We start from the raw sequence: 18492 nt of genomic DNA on the forward strand, positions 1-18492 counted from the left end.
AATCCGGTCCTTCTTGGTCCTCTTGGTGTCAAGCAGGAGAGAGAGGGATGAAAGATGGATGGAGCAAGAAGAGAAGAAGAGTGAAAGAGAGAGAAAGGTTTTCTGTCATTTGAGCCCTCCCAATCAACTTCCTTATCAACCAATCGCAACACAGACTGTGTGTCTCTCTGTGTGCCTCTCTCTCCCGTGCACACATACACAGTCCAACTGTCGCCATAGCAACTGCCTCCTTTTTCTCTCGGGAAGACAGACGGAGAGCTTGAGCACAGAAACCTAAAATATACAACATTTAAATATATAATCAAATAAGACAAGTGCATGCAGAAATATGGAAGACATACATATTCATCTATATTGATTCATGTATATAGATATAAATACACCACTATATAACTACCCCCACACACACAAATATATAACTACCCCCCACACACACACACACACACACACACACACACACACACACACACACACACACACACACACACACACAAAACACAACCACACACACACACACACACACACACACACACACACACACACACACACACGACAGGGCTGACAGATTCACACGATAATTCAGTGCAATTAAAATGATTTATTCATGTATTGATAATTGTTTTAAGCGAAATGATCCATCTCTAGCTGTAGTACATGCTGAAAGCTACCAATAGCAGCATCCCATGAAATCAGTTGCTGATGGTAAACCCTGGTGTGTGTGTGTGTGTGTGTGTGTGTGGGTGGTAAAATTAAACATTGTTTTCAAGTGATACTGCTTTATTTAATTAAAATATATCTCCAGCATCAGTCAATCAGGTTACACTTGCCTAAATAAACGAGACTAGATAGTCCAGACCAGACTGGACCAGTCCGGACCAGACTGGAGCAGTCAAGACTAGACTGCACTTGACTGGGCCAGTCTAGAGAGGTGCCTGCCACTAAACCAAGACCAGAGTGGAGCAGTCTGTCTGGAGTCTGGTCTAGACTGGACCAGTCCGGACCAGTCTAGACCATACTGGAGCAGTCGGTCTTGAGTCTTGACTGGTCTAGTCTAAACCGGACTGGACTAGACTGGTCCACCCTAGACTCATCTGGACTAGAGTGGACAGTCTAGGCTAGATGTCTAACCTATGTCTGGAGTCTGGACTAGACTGGTCTTTACTGGACGAGTCTCGCTTAGACTGAACTCGACTGTCTGTAGACTAGACGAGACTAGATTAGTCTGGATTCTGGACCAACCTAGTCTAGACTGGATACGACTGGACTAGTGTGGACCAGATGGTTTAAGGGTCAGTTCCCAACAGGTTCAGGCTGGACCGGATCCGCGGGGCTGAAGGTCAGCAGCTCTGGGCTCAGGTTCCGTGTCTCTGCGATGAGGCGCTTGATGCCGACCATCCATTGGCTGACTTCTGTCACATGGTCCACCATGAGGGAGCGGTGGATATCGTCAGCCGCGCTCCAATGAGAGCTCCTCATTTCTAGAGAGAGAGACAGACAGGTCATAGGAGACAGACAGGTGATAAGACACAGACAGGTGATAAGACACAGACAGGTGATAAGACACAGACAGGTGATAGAAGACAGACAGGTGACAGGAGACAGACAGGTGATAACAGACAGACAGTTGATAGGAGACAGACAGGTGATAACAGACAGACAGTTGATAGGAGACAGACAGGTGATAGGAGACAGACAGGTGATAGGAGACAGACAGGTGATAAGAGACAGACAGGTGTATAGGAGACAGACAGGTGATAAGACACAGACAGGTGATAGGAGACAGACAGGTGATAAGAGACAGACAGGTGATAGGAGACAGACAGGTTATAAGAGACAGACAGGTGATAAGACACAGACAGGTGATAGGAGACAGACAGGTGATAAGAGACAGACAGGTGATAGGAGACAGACAGGTTATAGAGAGACTGCTAGACCTCTACACCTCACCACAATACACCCCACCACAATACACCCCACCCTACCCCTATAGACTCACCCTACCTATAGACCCACCCTACCCCTATAGACCCACCCTACCCCTATAGACCCACCCTACCCCTATAGACCCACCCTACCCCTATAGACCCACCCTACCCCTATAGACCCACCCTACCCCTATAGACCCATCACTAAAACCCTACCCTATAGACCCCACCCTACCCCTCTATAGACCCCAACCTAACCCCCTATAGACTCACCCTACCCCTATAGACCCACCCTACCCCTATAGACCCTCCGTACCCCTATAGACCCTCCGTACCCCTATAGACCCACCCTACCCCTATAGACCCTCCGTACCCCTATAGACCCTCCCTACCCCTATAGACCCACCCTATACCGCTAGAGAACCCGCCCTAAACCCCTATAAGACCCCCCTACCCCTATAGACCCTCCCTACCCCTATAGACCCACCCTACCCCTATAGACCCTCCCTACCCCTATAGACCCACCCTACCGCTATAGACCCACCCTACCCCTATAGACCCACCCTACCCTATAGACCCACCCTACCTCTATAGACCCACCCTACCGCTATAGACCCACCCTACCTCCATAGACCTGCCCTACCTCTATAGATCCACCCTACCTCTAGGTAGAACCCAAGCCCGACCTCTATAGACCCACCCGAACCTCTATAGACCCCACCCTACCCCTATAGACCACCTAACCTCCGTATAATACCCACCCTACCCCTATAGACCCACCCTACCTCTATAGATCCACCCTACCTCTATAGACCCACCCTACCCCTATAGACCACTGCCAATAACCGTGACTGAAGGTAATGTTTAAACAATTTTACAACATAAACTCGTTTTTTAACCTGATTTCTGCCCTGTTTTTTGGGTTCAAAGTCAGATTGATTTTCATCGTCATGGTGGTGTGGTCAACAGCCTCCACGGTCCAACGCTACTTCTGACGTCATCAAACTACGCCTTTAGTTCGGCCCTAATTACAGAACTACACGTTTTTATCTGACCTATGTGATGCGCATTAAAGGTAAAGGAGGGAGGCATGGGAGCGGTAATATGACCGGTAAGTGAGACCGGTAACAAGAATCAGAAGGGGATCAGGTCGGACCAGTAATTGGCGAAGGGAAGTGAGACAGGAAGTGAGGTGTTACCTAGCGTCAGTGCGTTCATGCGTCTCTTGACCGTAGAGGACAGACGTCCAGACGTCCAGCTGTCCTCCAGGAGCCGCAGACGCTTAGCGATGTCTTCACACACCTGCCTCTGAGGTCAAAGGTTAGGGTTAGGGTTAGGGGTCCAGCAAGGTGAACTCATTAGCTGTGTTCGAAATCGTTCCCCAACACGGATATGGTGCACTATAAAGGGTGCTTCTCAGTGTTTCTTCTCAGTGGTTAATTTCATGCACGATATAGTGCACACGCCAAAATAACCAAAAGTAGAGTGTACATAAGATTGTCCTAACAGGTTACTCCCGTATACCACAATGCAATGCGGTCGTGTTTTTCCGGAGATGAAGAAGAAGCTGAATAACCGCGGAAACGAATACATTTAATGAGGGAGTCTCCGACTCTCGTTTAGAAATGTCAACAATTTATTTGGGATTTAACATAGAAAATTTAGCATTCAAAATTAATTAAAAAAACGTGATCAAGGAAATGTAACACTCAACATCAATACAACCTCCAGCTTCCCTCGTGAGTGCCCGGTTTGTTTCCATGATGTGGGCGCATCTGTCTGCGTCACACAAATACCCGGCGCATTTACAGACGCAAATGACGCTTAGGAATGTTCAGCGTAGTGTCCGAATTCTCGTTCGTTCGTTCCCTATATAGTGCCCTATATCATGAACATATATAGGGAATAGTGAGCGAGTGAATAGGGAACAGTTTCGAACACAGCTCTTGACTCCGGCGGAGGACGGTCGGACTCACGGAGACGTTCTGACGACAGGCCTCCAGGGCCTCAGCGAGGACAGAGCTCACTGCCTGGAGGTCGGGCTCCGGCTGGGGGTCCGGCTCCGCCCGGGGGCCACACGGGGCCTTGCTGTCGGGCCCTGAGGGGGGCCGGGACATCGGACACGGACCACCTGGAGTCAGACAACACCATCAGAGGGACGACTGCAGTGAGGACATCGGTATTCAACTACACAGACTGGCCCCCCCTTACATAATTTGTGCTCCAAAACATTCAAATGTGTCCGATAATATCGGATATAACATCTGCATATACAGTATAACATCACGTGACATCAGCATGTATCATGTGACTTGCTGGAGGAAAACAGTGCCCCCTGCTGTCAAAGCCAAACCTGCACTACAGGTGTGTGAAGAAATGACTCATAATGACTGAACATGACATCATGAGATCTGCTGAAGTAACTTCTGAACATCATTCTGTCTGGTGAACTACAGAACATCATGTTGTCTGGTGAACTACAGAACATCATGTTGTCTGGTGAACTACAGAACATCACGTTGTCTGGTGAACTACAGAACATCATGTTGTCTGGTGAACTACAGAACATCATGTTGTCTGGTGAACTACAGAACATCACGTTGTCTGGTGAACTACAGAACATCACGTTGTCTGGTGAACTACAGAACATCATGTTGTCTGGTGAACTACAGAACATCATGTTGTCTGGTGAACTACAGAACATCATGGTGTCTGGTGAACTACAGAACATCATGTTGTCTGGTGTACTACAGAACATCATGTTGTCTGGTGAACTACAGAACATCATGTTGTCTGGTGAACTACAGAACATCATGTTGTCTGGTGAACTACAGAACATCATGTTGTCTGGTGAACTACAGAACATCATGTTGTCTGGTGAACTACAGAACATCACGTTGTCTGGTGAACTACAGAACATCATGTTGTCTGGTGAACTACAGAACATCACGTTGTCTGGTGAACTACAGAACATCATGTTGTCTGGTGAACTACAGAACGTGACATCATGCTGTCTGGTGAGGCGCTGGTACCTTTGGGTGGAGGTGGAAGTCGACTCCCACATGGGGAGGAGGTAGCTTGACTCGGTGGCGGAGTTACACCGGATGGGGGCGGGGTTATCCGGTGTGGGGGCGTGGTCATCGTGTGTGGGGGCGGGGTTATCCCATGCAGGTGTGGGGACGTGGCCTGTTGGTCAGGTGAGGGATCTCCACATGGGGGAGGAGCCTGAAGACCTGGCGACCAATTAAAAGTGGTTATCAATATGAATATCCATCAATTTAAATATATAAATATAAATATACATCAATACACGATATATAATTATAAATACATAAATATACAAATAATATATAATTTAAAAAAACTAACAATGTACCAAGCCCACTGGGTTGTGTTTCTACTGGGTCCGTTGGGTTAGGGTTAGTGTCAGGGTTAGGGTTAGTGTCAGAGCAGGGTCAGGGTTAGGGTTAGGGTTACTCTCTCACCAGCTGCTGGGGGGGGTGGTCCTCTCTTAGTCAGGGGGCTCCGCGTGGAGCCGGCCACCTGAAGGCCGTAGGAGAACTGAGGAGGGTCGTTCCATCCTCGCTCCTGGTTACCTAGACGACCAGAGAGATTCAACTGATGATCAGAAATAGGTTTATTTTGGGTATGGACATATATTGATATGTATCTTGCTTATAATACTATTACAAACAACCGTTTGGCTGCTTGACACCCTCACGATAAGGATGATAATCTGACCAATAATGGTAATAATGATTCACAGCTTCAGGTCATCTGCTCAGTATAGAAACAAGCAACATGTAGCCTCATATAAACAGAAAAGACAATATAAAGGCAGATTCTTTGGAATGGATGACGGTTTTCTGTTTGGGGAACGAGTAATAATCATACTCATACTAGTAATCCATCAGATATCGACACACTGTACATATATCTATGATACGTGTCTATTTTACACACACATACACTTTATACACTTATTAATTACAGTAGTTGAGGTGATATTTGAATGATAGATCTTATAATAACTCCATATCTCACCTGGTTTGACAAACAAGTCGTCCATGGTAACTATAAGTTAGTCACTAACGTGAGCCACCTCACCAGTAACCTCAGCGACTCACTAACTAACCAGAAACCCCTATCTGTCTACCTACACTGCCAGCGGAGATAGTAATGTCTAGTCTACTATAATATCGACGGTTATTAGATTATATTTACTAAATCGCTTCACACGGAAAACCGAACCCATCGAAGACTTGTTTTTCCGGTACACGTGTCTCCTCCGTGACGTCATAACCTTTAAGCCCACGGCGCCATCTAGTGGCGACTAGCAGTCTTATAATATAATATACAATATCATTATTTTAAAACATCCATCGACCAGTATGTATGTATGTATGTATGTATGTATGTATGTAGGTATGTAATGTAGTTATGTATGTATGTATGTATGTATGATGTATGTATGTATGTCTGTATGTATTATGAAATACAAATATATAATAATAATAATAATAATAATACATTTAATTTAGAGGCGCCTTTCAAAACACCCAAGGTCACCTAAATATACATATATACATATTGGTGGTCCCATTTGATTACTGTTTACTATTGGTCAATCCGCAGATGCTTCTATAGTTTATTTATTTGAGATACATGATTGAGTGTTTACTGAGGCTCCTGTAATAATACATTGAACTTTGTGAAACACTGCACTATTCTGTAATCACACATTGTTATTAGAAACACTGCACTTTTCTGCAATACTACATTGCTTTGTTAGAAATACTGCACTATCACATGTTTTGTTAGGAACACTAATAGATTGTTTTGTTAGGAACACTAGACCATCCTAATACATTGTTTTGTTAGGAACACTGCACTATCCTGTAATATATGGGGTGCGGGAAATATATCATTGAATAATAACATATAAAATACAAATTGAATTTGAGTTGTACTTGAAAAATAAGCTATAATAGTTAGCTTAGTAACAGCAGGAGGAGTAAAGGACATTCAAGGAAAGTCAGATCATTAGAGAGGAAAGGGAGAGAGGGAGGAGGGAGGCACAGGAGTCAACAAAGAGAGAGAGAGGTCTGAGAGAGAGGGAGGAGGGAGAGACAGGAGTCAACACGAGAGAGAGAGGTCTGAGAGAGAGGGAGGAGGGAGGCACAGGAGTCAACAAAGAGAGAGAGAGAGGTCTGAAGAGAAGAGGGAGGAGGGAGAGCCATGAATTCACAAAGAGAGAGAGAGTCGGATAGAGAGAGAAGGAGGAGAGACGGGAGTCAACAAAGAAGAGAGAGGTCTGAGAGAAGGGAGGAGGGAGAGACAGGGAGTCAACACAGAGGGAGAGGGTCGGAGAGAGAGGGAGGAGGGAGAGACAGGAGTGAGAGAGAAGGTAGAGAGAGATGAGGTATTGGATAGTCGTGTGGAGGGGCGAGGGGGGAGAGAGAGGGAGGGAGTTAGGGACAGTAGTGGTCGAGAGGAGAGGGAGGGAATAAAAATGTGAGAGAGAGGAGTGGAGAGATATGGAGAAGTTGATGAGAGAAGGCTGAGAAGTGCGCGAGAGAAGAGCTGCGTTGTTAGGGAATAGTTGAGGGAGGGAGGGGGGAGAGAAGGGAGAGAGCTACGTCATGGAGGGGAGGAGACAACAGAGGAAGAGAGAGAAAGGACATTAGCAGCGACAGAAAGACATGCAGAGAGATGGATAGAGATACATAGAGATATACATAGACATAGCTATCTATAGAGATGTATAGATCTACAGACATGCTATCTATATAGCATGTCAGCAGCTAGAGATAGCGAGCTAGATAGAGATATATTTACTGCTAGATAGAAAGATAGAGAAAGAGAGAGAAAGAGAGAGAGAGAGAGAGAGAGAGAGAGAGAGAGAGAGAGGAGAGAGAGAACATACGAGCACAGACAGACAACAGACAGACAGGACAGACGACAGACAGACAGACAGACCGACAGACAGACAGACAGACAGACAGACAGACAGACAGACAGACAGACAGACAGACAGACAGATAGATAGATAGATAGATAGATAGATAGATAGATAGATAGATAGATAGATAGATAGAAGATAGATAGATAGATAGATAGAGATAGAAAGGTAGACAGACAGACGGACAGATAGATAGATAGATGTGAGCGTTTGTGTGAGGGAAGACAGATGATTGGACGAAGTACACCAGGTGGCGATGCACTGGTTGGGAAGGACTACATGTTGGCCATCATTATGGTCAACTGTAATGGTACGTACACACACACACACACACACACACACAAACACACACACCCAAACAAAACCCAACCCCACACACACACACGCACACGCACCCACACGCACACACACACACACACACACGAACACACACACACACGACACACGCACACACACGCCCACACACACACACACACACACCACACACACACACACACACACACACACACACACACAGATAGAGCAACGCACAAACACACACACACACACACACACACACACACACACACACACACACACACACACACACACACACACACACACCCACACACACACACACACACACACACACACACACACACACACACACACTCATACCCTGATGCAAGCTGCTAGCAATGATGCTAGCTCTGAACTGGCAGTGATGGTATTTCTTTACTCTGATGCTGGCTGTTTATTAGCAACTATGCTGGTTCTACACTATCAGTGATAGTAGCTTTATAATATGGTGGTAGCTGTGTATACTAACAGTGATGCTAGCTGTATACTAACAGTGATGCTAGCTGTATATTAGCTGTAATGGTACCTCTATTCTAGAAGAGATGATAGCTCTTGACAATGATCCTAGCTGTATACAAGCAGTTATTCTAGCTTTGTACTGTCAGTGATGACAGCTGTATACCATGATGCTATCTTTATACTAGCATTGATTGTTCAAACCAACAACCTGTGCATCACAAATAACTAGGCATGTCATATTTACTTGTGCTTCTTTTCTGTCTGTCTGTCTACCTGTCTACCTGTCTCTCTGTCTTCTTGCCACTTGTCTGTCTGCCTGCCTGTCTGTCTGTCTGTCTGTCTGTCTGTCTGTCTGTCTGTCTGTCTGTCTGTCTGTCTGTCTGTCTGTCTGTCTCTCTCTCTATCTGGCTGGCTGGCTGGCTGTCTTTAGAAAATATCTGGTCAGACCAGAGCAGGTCAGATCCCGATCTGCCCTCAGACTGGAGGATGATCACAGACTCCTCTGGTACTTACTACTGGCATGTTGCTTCTGGCGCCACCCAGTGGCATCACCCCTGCGAAGCCAGCAGGAAAGCAAACGGCACAAAGCAGGTAAGTTAAAAATATGCACACCATCCTCCTTGCACCATCCTTCAGACCATACACCACCGTCTAGTCTTACGGAAGACATGACACATCCCCTACACCAGGCATATGAGGTGTTGCAATCGGGTTGGAGGCTCAGGCTGCCCCATTTCCAAACGAATCGAGCCAGCAGGTCATTGATTCCGACTAGTATTGCACTGCTGAACAAGAACTTACCTGCAGGACAGCACTTTAAATAGCACCATGCACTTTCCCTCTCTCTGTACTGTCACAAGTATGCACAACTGCACTTTACCATCCTATTTATGATGTGTAGTAGGTCTTCTGTCCTGGTGTTGTGTTGTGGGGTGGGTGGGGGTTGAGGAAAAAAAAAAAATTGTTGTCTATCCTGTCTTGTCTAGCTGTCCCTTTCTGTCCCTTTCTTTCAAATAAGTGATTGGCGAAGGACAAATAAATATCTGTCTAGACCATAGACCAGCCTCTAGACAATGGTGTACACTACAGAGTACAATCTGAACAATACACTTTCTGGCACCATCAATCAAACACAAATACTTTTTTTTCACGTTGAAATCTTTTCCAGGAGATCCCTCCCACCGAACAAGACATAGAGGAAAGGTAACCAGCAATCAATATTATATCATAACAGAATAAAATATTATCATATCATAGTACTATATAATAATAATAGATCATAATATAATAACAGAATATCATATCATAACCATAATCTATCAATATTAAAATATCATAATACAATAAAATAATAATTGATCACAATACTAATGCATAATACTTATATTTCATCATCTAAAAACCGAATATCATATCACAACCATAATTTATCGTTATAATGCATATCATAATCTTATAACAGAATATCATATCTTAACATGATAACATTGTTTCTATCTCCAAAAGGTCTGTGGACGACTCTGCCGCATCAGACACCAAGGTACCAAGCAGCTGTCTGTCTGTCCGTCTCTGAATGGGTGTCTCTCTTTCCCTGGTGTGTTGGTGTCCCTCTGAATGGGTGTCTCTCTCCCCCTCATGTTTTGCTGGTGTCTCTCTGAATGGTTGTCTCTCACGCCCTCATGATGTGTTGGTGTCTCTCTGTGCTGGTGTCTCTCTCTCCCTCATGTTTTGCTGGTGTCTCTCTGAATGGGTGTCTCTCACGCCCTCACGTTTTGCTGGTGTCTCTCTGTGCTGGTGTCTCTCTCCCCCTCATGTTTTGCTGGTGTCTCTCTGTGCTGGTGTCTCTCTCCCCCTCATGCTGGTCTCTCTCTGTGCTGGTGTCTCTCTCCCCCTCATGTTTTGCTGGTGTCTCTCTGAATGGGTGTCTCTCTTCCCCCCATGTTCTGCTGGTGTCTCTCTGAATGGGTGTCTCTCTCCCCCTCGTGCTGGTCTCTCTCTGTGCAGGTGGGTTTTTTCTCTGTGCGGTCCATGGGTTGGGTGGAGGTGCCGGAGGAGGGCTTGTTTCCTGGGAGGAGCAGTCTGACTGTTAACAACATCATCCAGCAGCTGTCTCACCACAGGAGCTCAGAGCAGACACACTGCCAAGGGCCCTGGGGAGAGGTAACCCGATCCCAGCCCTAACCCTTACCCTAACCCGGGGAGAGGTACTCAGACCCCAACCCTGCGGAGGGGTACTCTAACCCTAACCCTCCGTACCCACCTTTACAACTCTACTTTAATTTATAACTCTTTTCTACTTTACAACTCTACTTGATTTACAACTCTGCCTTACTTTACAACTTTGCTTTACTTAACAACCCTGCTCTACTTTACAACCCTACTGTACTTTACACCTCTACTTACTTAACAAACCTGCCTTACTTTACAACCCTGCCTCCGATTTTAACAACCCTGCTCTCTTGTACAACTCTGCCTTACTTTACAAGCTTTGCCTTACTTAACAACCCTGCTCTACTTTACAACACTGCTTTACTTTACAACTCTACTTAATTTACAACTCTGCCTTACTTTACAACCCTGCTCTACTTTACGACCCTTCTCTACTTTAGAACTCTGCCTTACTTTAGAACTCTGCCTTACTTTACAAGTTTTACCTTACTTAACAACCCTGCTATACTTTACAACCCTGCTCTACTTTACAACCCTGCTCTATTTTACAACCCTGCTCTACTTTACAACTCTGCCTTACTTTACAAGCTTTGCCTTACTTAACAACCCTGCTCTACTTTACAACCCTGCTCTACTTTACAACTCTACTTAATTTACAACCCTGCTCTACTTTACGACCCTGCTCTACTTTAGAACTCTGCCTTACTTTAGAACTCTGCCTTACTTTACAAGCTTTGCCTTACTTAACAACCCTGCTATGCTTTACAACCCTGCTCTACTTTACCCCCCTGCTCTGCTAACCCTGAGCCTGACTTCCCCAGGGCCAGGACATGCTCTTGGTTTTGAAGAAAGATACGTTAAGTCTGATGGATCCTTTAGACCACACCCTCCTCCACTCCCAGCCAATCAGTAACATCCGCGTGTGGGGTGTCGGCTGCAGCAATGGAAGGTAATATTGGTCATGTTAAGGATTAACCCTAACCCTCCTATCCCTCTTAGCCCTAACCCTTGCTCTTACCCTCCAACCCTAATGTATGCATTAGATTGTTGGTTTATTCAGCACTAACATTCACCTTTGTGTCTCCCCCCCCCCCCCCGCACCCTCACAGAGACAGGTAACAAAGCCCTCCCACCCTTCACCTAAAGTCCTTAAGCAAGAGTTTGATCTACTCCGAGACATCTTCATAGTAACTGACTCACCATCTCACTAACTCACTAGCTCACCAGCCAACTCACTAACTCACCAACTCACCAACTAACCGGAACCTGAGCAGAACACAGCGTCATCATCTAGATCTACTACATCTACATTCTGTGCTCGATGCTCTTGATGTAAAATGCTTCATAGCGAGTCGAACGCACTCTGTGGCGTCCTTGTGCGGTCAGTGCTGTGGTGGTGATCCAGATGAACACATGATGGAGCTTGGAGAGGGTTATGTCTCCACCAGGGACTTTGCGTTCGTCACCGGGGAGAAGGACAGCTGCGTGCTCAAGGGTCACGTGTTCCGCTGCAACGCCCCGGCCAGAGCCATCGCCACCGTGCTGCAGGACATGTGCGGCAAGGTGGGTGAAGGGGTGAGGGTGAAGAAGGGCTTAGGGTGAAGGGGTTAGGGTGAAGGGGTGAGGATGAAGAAAGGGTTAGGGTAAGGGTGAAGGTGTGAGGGATTAGGGTGAAGGGGTCTGGGTGAAGGGGTTAGGGTAAATGGGTAGGGGTTGAGAGTGAAGGGTGAAGGGGTTAGGGTGAGGGGATAAGGGTGTGGGAGTTGGGTGAAGGGGTTAGGGTGAAGGGGTGAGGGTGAAGTGTATCGCAACAGAAAATGCAGTGTTTAATTCCAGGCCTAGTCATTTTGTTAGTGTTAGGGTTATGGTTGGACTTCCCCTACCGAACTAGGTGCTTTTGTTTTTTACAATTCCTTGGAGCCTGATGATGTCATTTGATGTGCTTTGGGTTGATTTGGTCAGGGTTGATGTTCAGAGTTTAGGGTGATAGGGTTATGTGAGGATTAGGTTTGAGGGTGAGGTTTATGTGTTATGTGTTATTTTTAGCCGCTCATCCAATAATCCAAATCGCCTCCTTTCTAGATTTTGTCTGATAAATTGGTCAAACCACCCGACTCTCTGACACTAGAGGACATCTCCTCTCCAGACCTGCCCTGGCAAGGTACCCGAAAGAGATGAAACCGTTCAACCTAGCCTGCAATGTCATTCATGATCGATTATTCATATGATCCACTCATCTAGATGATACCCCTGTATATATATATGCTGACGGTGTCATGTCCTTCCTAGTGGATCTGCTGGACGCAGTAAGACAGCACGCTCCACACTTTGATGTGCAGTACATCGGGAACCTTCCAGTGTCCCGGGCTATGGGTAGGTGGCAGTGGCATTTCTATTAAGATGAATACTAATATCAACATTCGTATTCTTATCATAAACATGAATCCTAAACCTAACCCTAACATCAAAAAGTACCACATGTGTGTCTGTCTGTATGTGTATGTGTGTGTCTGTCTGTGTGTATGTGTGTATGTCTGTGCGCGTGTTCCTGTCTTTCTTTCTGTCTGCACGTGTGTATGTCTGCGTGTGTGTTTGTCTGCGTGTGTGTGTGTGTTTTTGTGTGTGTGTGTGTGTGTGTGTGTGTGTGTGTGTGTGTGTGTGTGTGTGTGTGTGTGTGTGTGTGTGTGTGTGTGTGTGTGTGTGTGTGTGTGTGTGTGTGTGTGTGTGCGTAGGTATGGAGGTCCTGAACAGCGCCATCGAGAGCATAATGAACACAACGGAGAGAGAGGACTGGGAGCCCGTCACCCTCCACGTCTCTGACTCCCTGCTGTCCCTCAGGCGGGTGCAGGTACTGCACCCATCGAATAACACAATCTCATAATAATAATAATTTAATAAAAATAACGTTCTATAATATAATAATAATATATAATAATAGTAATATTATATTAATAAAATCATATAAATTATATTAATTATATAAATTAAATTAAATTATAATATAATAATAATATACAAATAATATAATAATAGTCAAATAATAGTAAAATAATAATTATTATTATATAATTATATAATTCTAATAATAGAATTATATAATAATATGATAATAATAATCATATATAATGCTTAGATAATAATAATGTCACCACAGTGTTGTCCTTATGGATTACATTGTCCAATGTAATCCAATATGATGCCATGAAATCTAATATTAGGTGATCTAATATGATTTAATGGAATAATGTAATCAAATTTGATGCAATGTTATTGAATCGAATAAGGTGTCATGTAAAAGGATGTGATGTCATGTGATCCCGGTGCGCTCCAGGAAGCGGAGTCCTTATGGGAGTGTCAGGTGAGTCACCTGACCTTCCTTGGTGTCGGCCACGACAGCCACACCTTCGCGGTGATCGCCGACGGAGGGGCGCCGGGCTTCCAGTGCCACGTGTTCTGGTGCGAGCCGCACGCCGGACACGTCTCCGAGGCGCTGCAGGCCGCCTGCATGGTGAGGACCTGTCTGTCTGCTGCTGTCTGTCTGCATGACGAGAACCTGTCTGCATGACGAGAACCTGTCTGCCTGCACCACCATGTTCTGTTATTATAGTATATGTCTTCTATAATTATATAAAATGTAGGCTATTTTAGAATTAATTATGTTATGATATACTATGTATTATTTTATTCTATGAAATGTATGATAAAATATATATTATTATTATGTTCAATTACATAAATGTATTTTGTTGTACATTATTCTATTATATACTATATTATATAAAATGTATTCAATTATATGTTATATTATACCATTAAATGTATTTATATTATATTATCATAATATAAATATGCTATTATTATACTAAATTGCATTTTATTATACTATATATATATATATATATATATATATATATATTATTCTATTATATATATTTCTTTGGTGGTTCTATCCCCACAGCTCCAGTACCAGCGGTGTCTCGTGGCGCAGACCCCTCCGGTGAGGTCCAAGCACCGGCACGCTGGTACCGGTCGGGTCCAGAGAGCCAACTCCATGGACAGCTCCGCCTTCCTCCCGTCGCCCTCCTACTACCACGGCGGCAATGGGGGCAAGGGCGGCAGCAGCAGCAACTGCAGCAACACCAGCGCAAAGAAGGGAATGCTAGCTTTCTTTGAGACATTTCGCAATAAGCAGGCAACTACCCACTGGTGATTTGACTTGTTGTGGTTAGTGGCAACACAAAACCAATCTATTGTATCAGATGAACTGCAGCTATTATTATTACTACAATCAATTAAAATAAAACTGACCGCAACAAACCCTAATCCAGAATGTTTCCCCTAATCCTGAATGTAATCCCTAATCCTGAATGTTGTCCCTAATCCCGAATGTTGTCCCCAATCCTGAATGTTGTCCTTGACCTGAAGGTTGTCCCTGACCTGAATGTTGTCCCTAATCCTGAATGTTGTCCCTAATCCTGAATGTTGTCCCTGACCTGAATGTTATCCCTGGCATCTAATTCTGTGCCTGATCCCTTATGCTGTCCCTATTCCCTGAAAATGTCCCTAATCCCTTATCCCTAAAGATGTCCATGATCTCTTATGCTGTCCCTAATCCCTAATGCCGTGCCTAATCCCTAATGCTATCCCTAATTCCGTATGTTGCCCCAAATAATAATGTTGTCCATAATCCTAATCCTTTAAACTGTCCCTAATCCTTAATTCTGTCCCTTATCCCTTATACTGTCCCTAATCCCTTAAAATGTCCCTAATCCCTTGAACTGTCCCTAATCCCTTTAATTGTCCCTAATCCCTTATACTCTCCCTAATCCCTTAAACTGTCCCTAATCCCTTATACTATCCCTAATCCCTTAAACTGTCCCGAATCCCTTTTGATGTTGCTAATCCCTAATGCTGTCCCTAATCCCATAAACTGTCCCTAATCCTTTAGACTGTCCCTAATCCCTTATGATGTCGCTAATCCCTAATGCTGTCTCTAATCCTTTATGCTGTCCATAATCCTAATTCCTATTTTCGTCCCCAATGTTTCCCTAATCCTAATGTGTCCCTAATCATAATGTGTACCTAATCCTAATGTCGTCTATAATCCTAATGTTATCCCTAAATAATCCCACTTTAAAAAACACACACAAAGACACACACACACACACACACACACACACACACACACACACACACACACACACACACACACACACACACACACACACACACACACACACGCAGACAAACACACACGCAGACATACACACGCGCAGACAGAAAGAAAGACAGGAACACGCGCACAGACATACACACACATACACACACACACACACACACACACACACACACACACACACACACACACACACACACACACACACACACACACACACACACACACACACACACACACATTGCATCAAACTAAATCAATGAATGCACCTTTAGTTAACTCTTCTTGTTAACGCTTAATGATGACTGGTTTGTAGTGCTCCAATCAGGAGATAATGCTGTGATTATACTATACTATTATACTATACTGTATTAATGACTCAATAGTATGCTATATTGTTATACCATTACACTATTGAGTCATTGTAGCAGATAATTTTTTAGATTGATTTCGTTGTATTTGTAGTTCCTTCTATTCAGGATTATGGTTTAGGTATCTTGTTCAAAAAACTGGGAAAATAACTCAGTAGCTTTAGGCTGTGAGTCAAACATGCTACCCATTACACTATCCTGACCGACAATCATCAATGTATATATATATATATATATATATATATATATATATAGTCAGACAGCAGTTGATTGAGTATTTCAACAACACAATAGGAAAGCAGGCACACGCAATGCATGCATGTTATCTACATTGTTCTTTTTGAGTAACGTTTAAACCATGTCCCAAACGTTGTTATCATGTATATTCTTTGTTCTAATGTTGACGACATACAATAAACCAAGCACAGCTACATTTAATCAAGATTTATTTTTGTGTTGTATGAATTTGCTATGGCTGGTTGGAGGTTGACCACTTGGTAACAGTACTTGGTTCTAGAAAGAATACTTGGTTCTAGCAAGAATACTTAGTTCTAGGCAATGGCGGTTCTAGAGAAATGTTACTAGAGGGGGCCAAGGAGGGGCCAGTGTTTAACCGGAGGGGCACAAATAAAATGGCAAAAAAAGATATTTAAAGATTATAAACTTTGTTTTACTTTAAAATCATCAAACATTTAATTTGTACAAGTTTATTACTTCACCAGTCTGTATTTTTCTGTCAAACTGTTTTAATTTGATGGAGCATATGCCCTAAATCGTCAAAATCATAAGGACATTTGTTTTGTAAAAGCGTGCAAGAGAGGTAGGGCCATAAAATATGAAAAAAGAATACAGTACAGGGATCAAACAGGGTACAATACAGTGTGTCAATGTGAAAAAAAACTGTTTTGCACGATGTGCAAAACAATGTGCCATTTCCTATTTAAAAACACAGTTTTTTAGACACGCACGCACACAGTTTCACCGCAGTTTCACTGTGGTGAAACTGTGTTTTTCCCTTTAAAAAAAGTTCTGTGTTCTACTGTTCTTTCCTCATTTCATGATATCTGCTAGGAAAAACGGTAGGGACATGCATTACATTTCTTTGCATAACGATCCCTCCCTACTTACAGTTTTTCTCGATTGTATACGCACAAAAAATTGAACTTTGCACACAATTCTGAAAACTTGAAGCTCATGTATCAACTATAAGACTCCAGACTGCTAAACTCTAAGCACAATCCACTGTTTTCACATTTTTGCTAAACTTTAAGCACACATGTCATCATTTAGCACACTTGGTTCACCTGGATCACACTGGCCTTCAAAATGCAACAACTAATTACCAAAAAGTCTAACTCACTTCTCACCTGTTCAAACTCAACTGGCAAAACACTTCAATCATGTGTCAGAGCATTAAAGAGGACTCGGTGAGCTCTACTGTGTTGTAGATATGGTCCTTTATTTTTATTTTTTGCTGGCCTATGAAAAGCTTTTATATGCAGTCAGTTCAGCTGAACATTTTACTGTATTACAGTAAAAATATGCATCTGCTTTGTTACCTTTTTGTGCTTGCACTGATTTCATCATTACATCCCCCGAAAGACAGTCTAAACATTTTCTTACTGTAGTGTTTTTAATTTGACTTATCAGTGCAATTACTGTGCTGTAATTTACCAAAATAAGTAACATTGGTGTATTGTCAGAACAATGTTGCAGCATCAACTATACGTGTACAGTATGACTCTGGGAAGCTTGGATTGTGAGTTTAGGCCATAAGAGCTTATTGGATAGACAAATATGCATTGTATCCTATTCTGATAAGATTGTGTCAATGCTATATTTGTAGTCATATATTCACAATATTGTATCACGATATGGCAACAGTCTTCATACTATATGTACCACCTAATTGCAACTTTAAAAAAGAAAGCTATTTCTAAACAATTTTATACATTGGAATATGTAACATGGCCTCATAAAGCCAAAACATATGTAAATAGTATTTTGATGGAAGTTTTTTAAATTTATCACACCATTGATAAATTGATGCTCTCCAAGAGATATTCATTTGATAGCTGTGTTTACTGTTTG

At 43.5% G+C, this 18492-nt stretch overlaps 2 protein-coding genes across 2 annotated transcripts; one reads left to right on the plus strand and one right to left on the minus strand.

The window, feature by feature from the left end:
- Positions 1-588: 588 nt before the first annotated feature.
- sra1 (steroid receptor RNA activator 1) lies at positions 589-6209 on the minus strand. Its single transcript, XM_056594516.1, has 6 exons — positions 5970-6209; positions 5411-5521; positions 4958-5158; positions 3902-4056; positions 3125-3233; positions 589-1478 (listed from the first exon to the last, which is right to left on the minus strand). Exons 1-6 carry the CDS (start codon positions 5992-5994, stop codon positions 1291-1293), a joined length of 789 nt encoding a protein of 262 aa, XP_056450491.1. The 5' UTR covers positions 5995-6209; the 3' UTR covers positions 589-1290.
- Positions 6210-8063: 1854 nt separating this feature from the next.
- apbb3 (amyloid beta (A4) precursor protein-binding, family B, member 3) lies at positions 8064-16094 on the plus strand. Its single transcript, XM_056594912.1, has 12 exons — positions 8064-8197; positions 9116-9276; positions 9854-9888; positions 10192-10225; positions 10690-10845; positions 11676-11803; positions 12303-12417; positions 12937-13015; positions 13144-13227; positions 13587-13702; positions 14186-14362; positions 14813-16094. The coding sequence occupies exons 1-12, from the start codon at positions 8116-8118 to the stop codon at positions 15062-15064; spliced, it is 1419 nt and encodes a 472-aa protein (XP_056450887.1). The 5' UTR covers positions 8064-8115; the 3' UTR covers positions 15065-16094.
- The last annotated feature ends 2398 nt before the right edge of the window (positions 16095-18492 follow it).

The sequence above is a fragment of the Gadus chalcogrammus genome, chromosome 7 (genome assembly GCF_026213295.1).
Source record: "Gadus chalcogrammus isolate NIFS_2021 chromosome 7, NIFS_Gcha_1.0, whole genome shotgun sequence".
In the NCBI taxonomy this organism is placed as follows: domain Eukaryota; kingdom Metazoa; phylum Chordata; class Actinopteri; order Gadiformes; family Gadidae; genus Gadus; species Gadus chalcogrammus.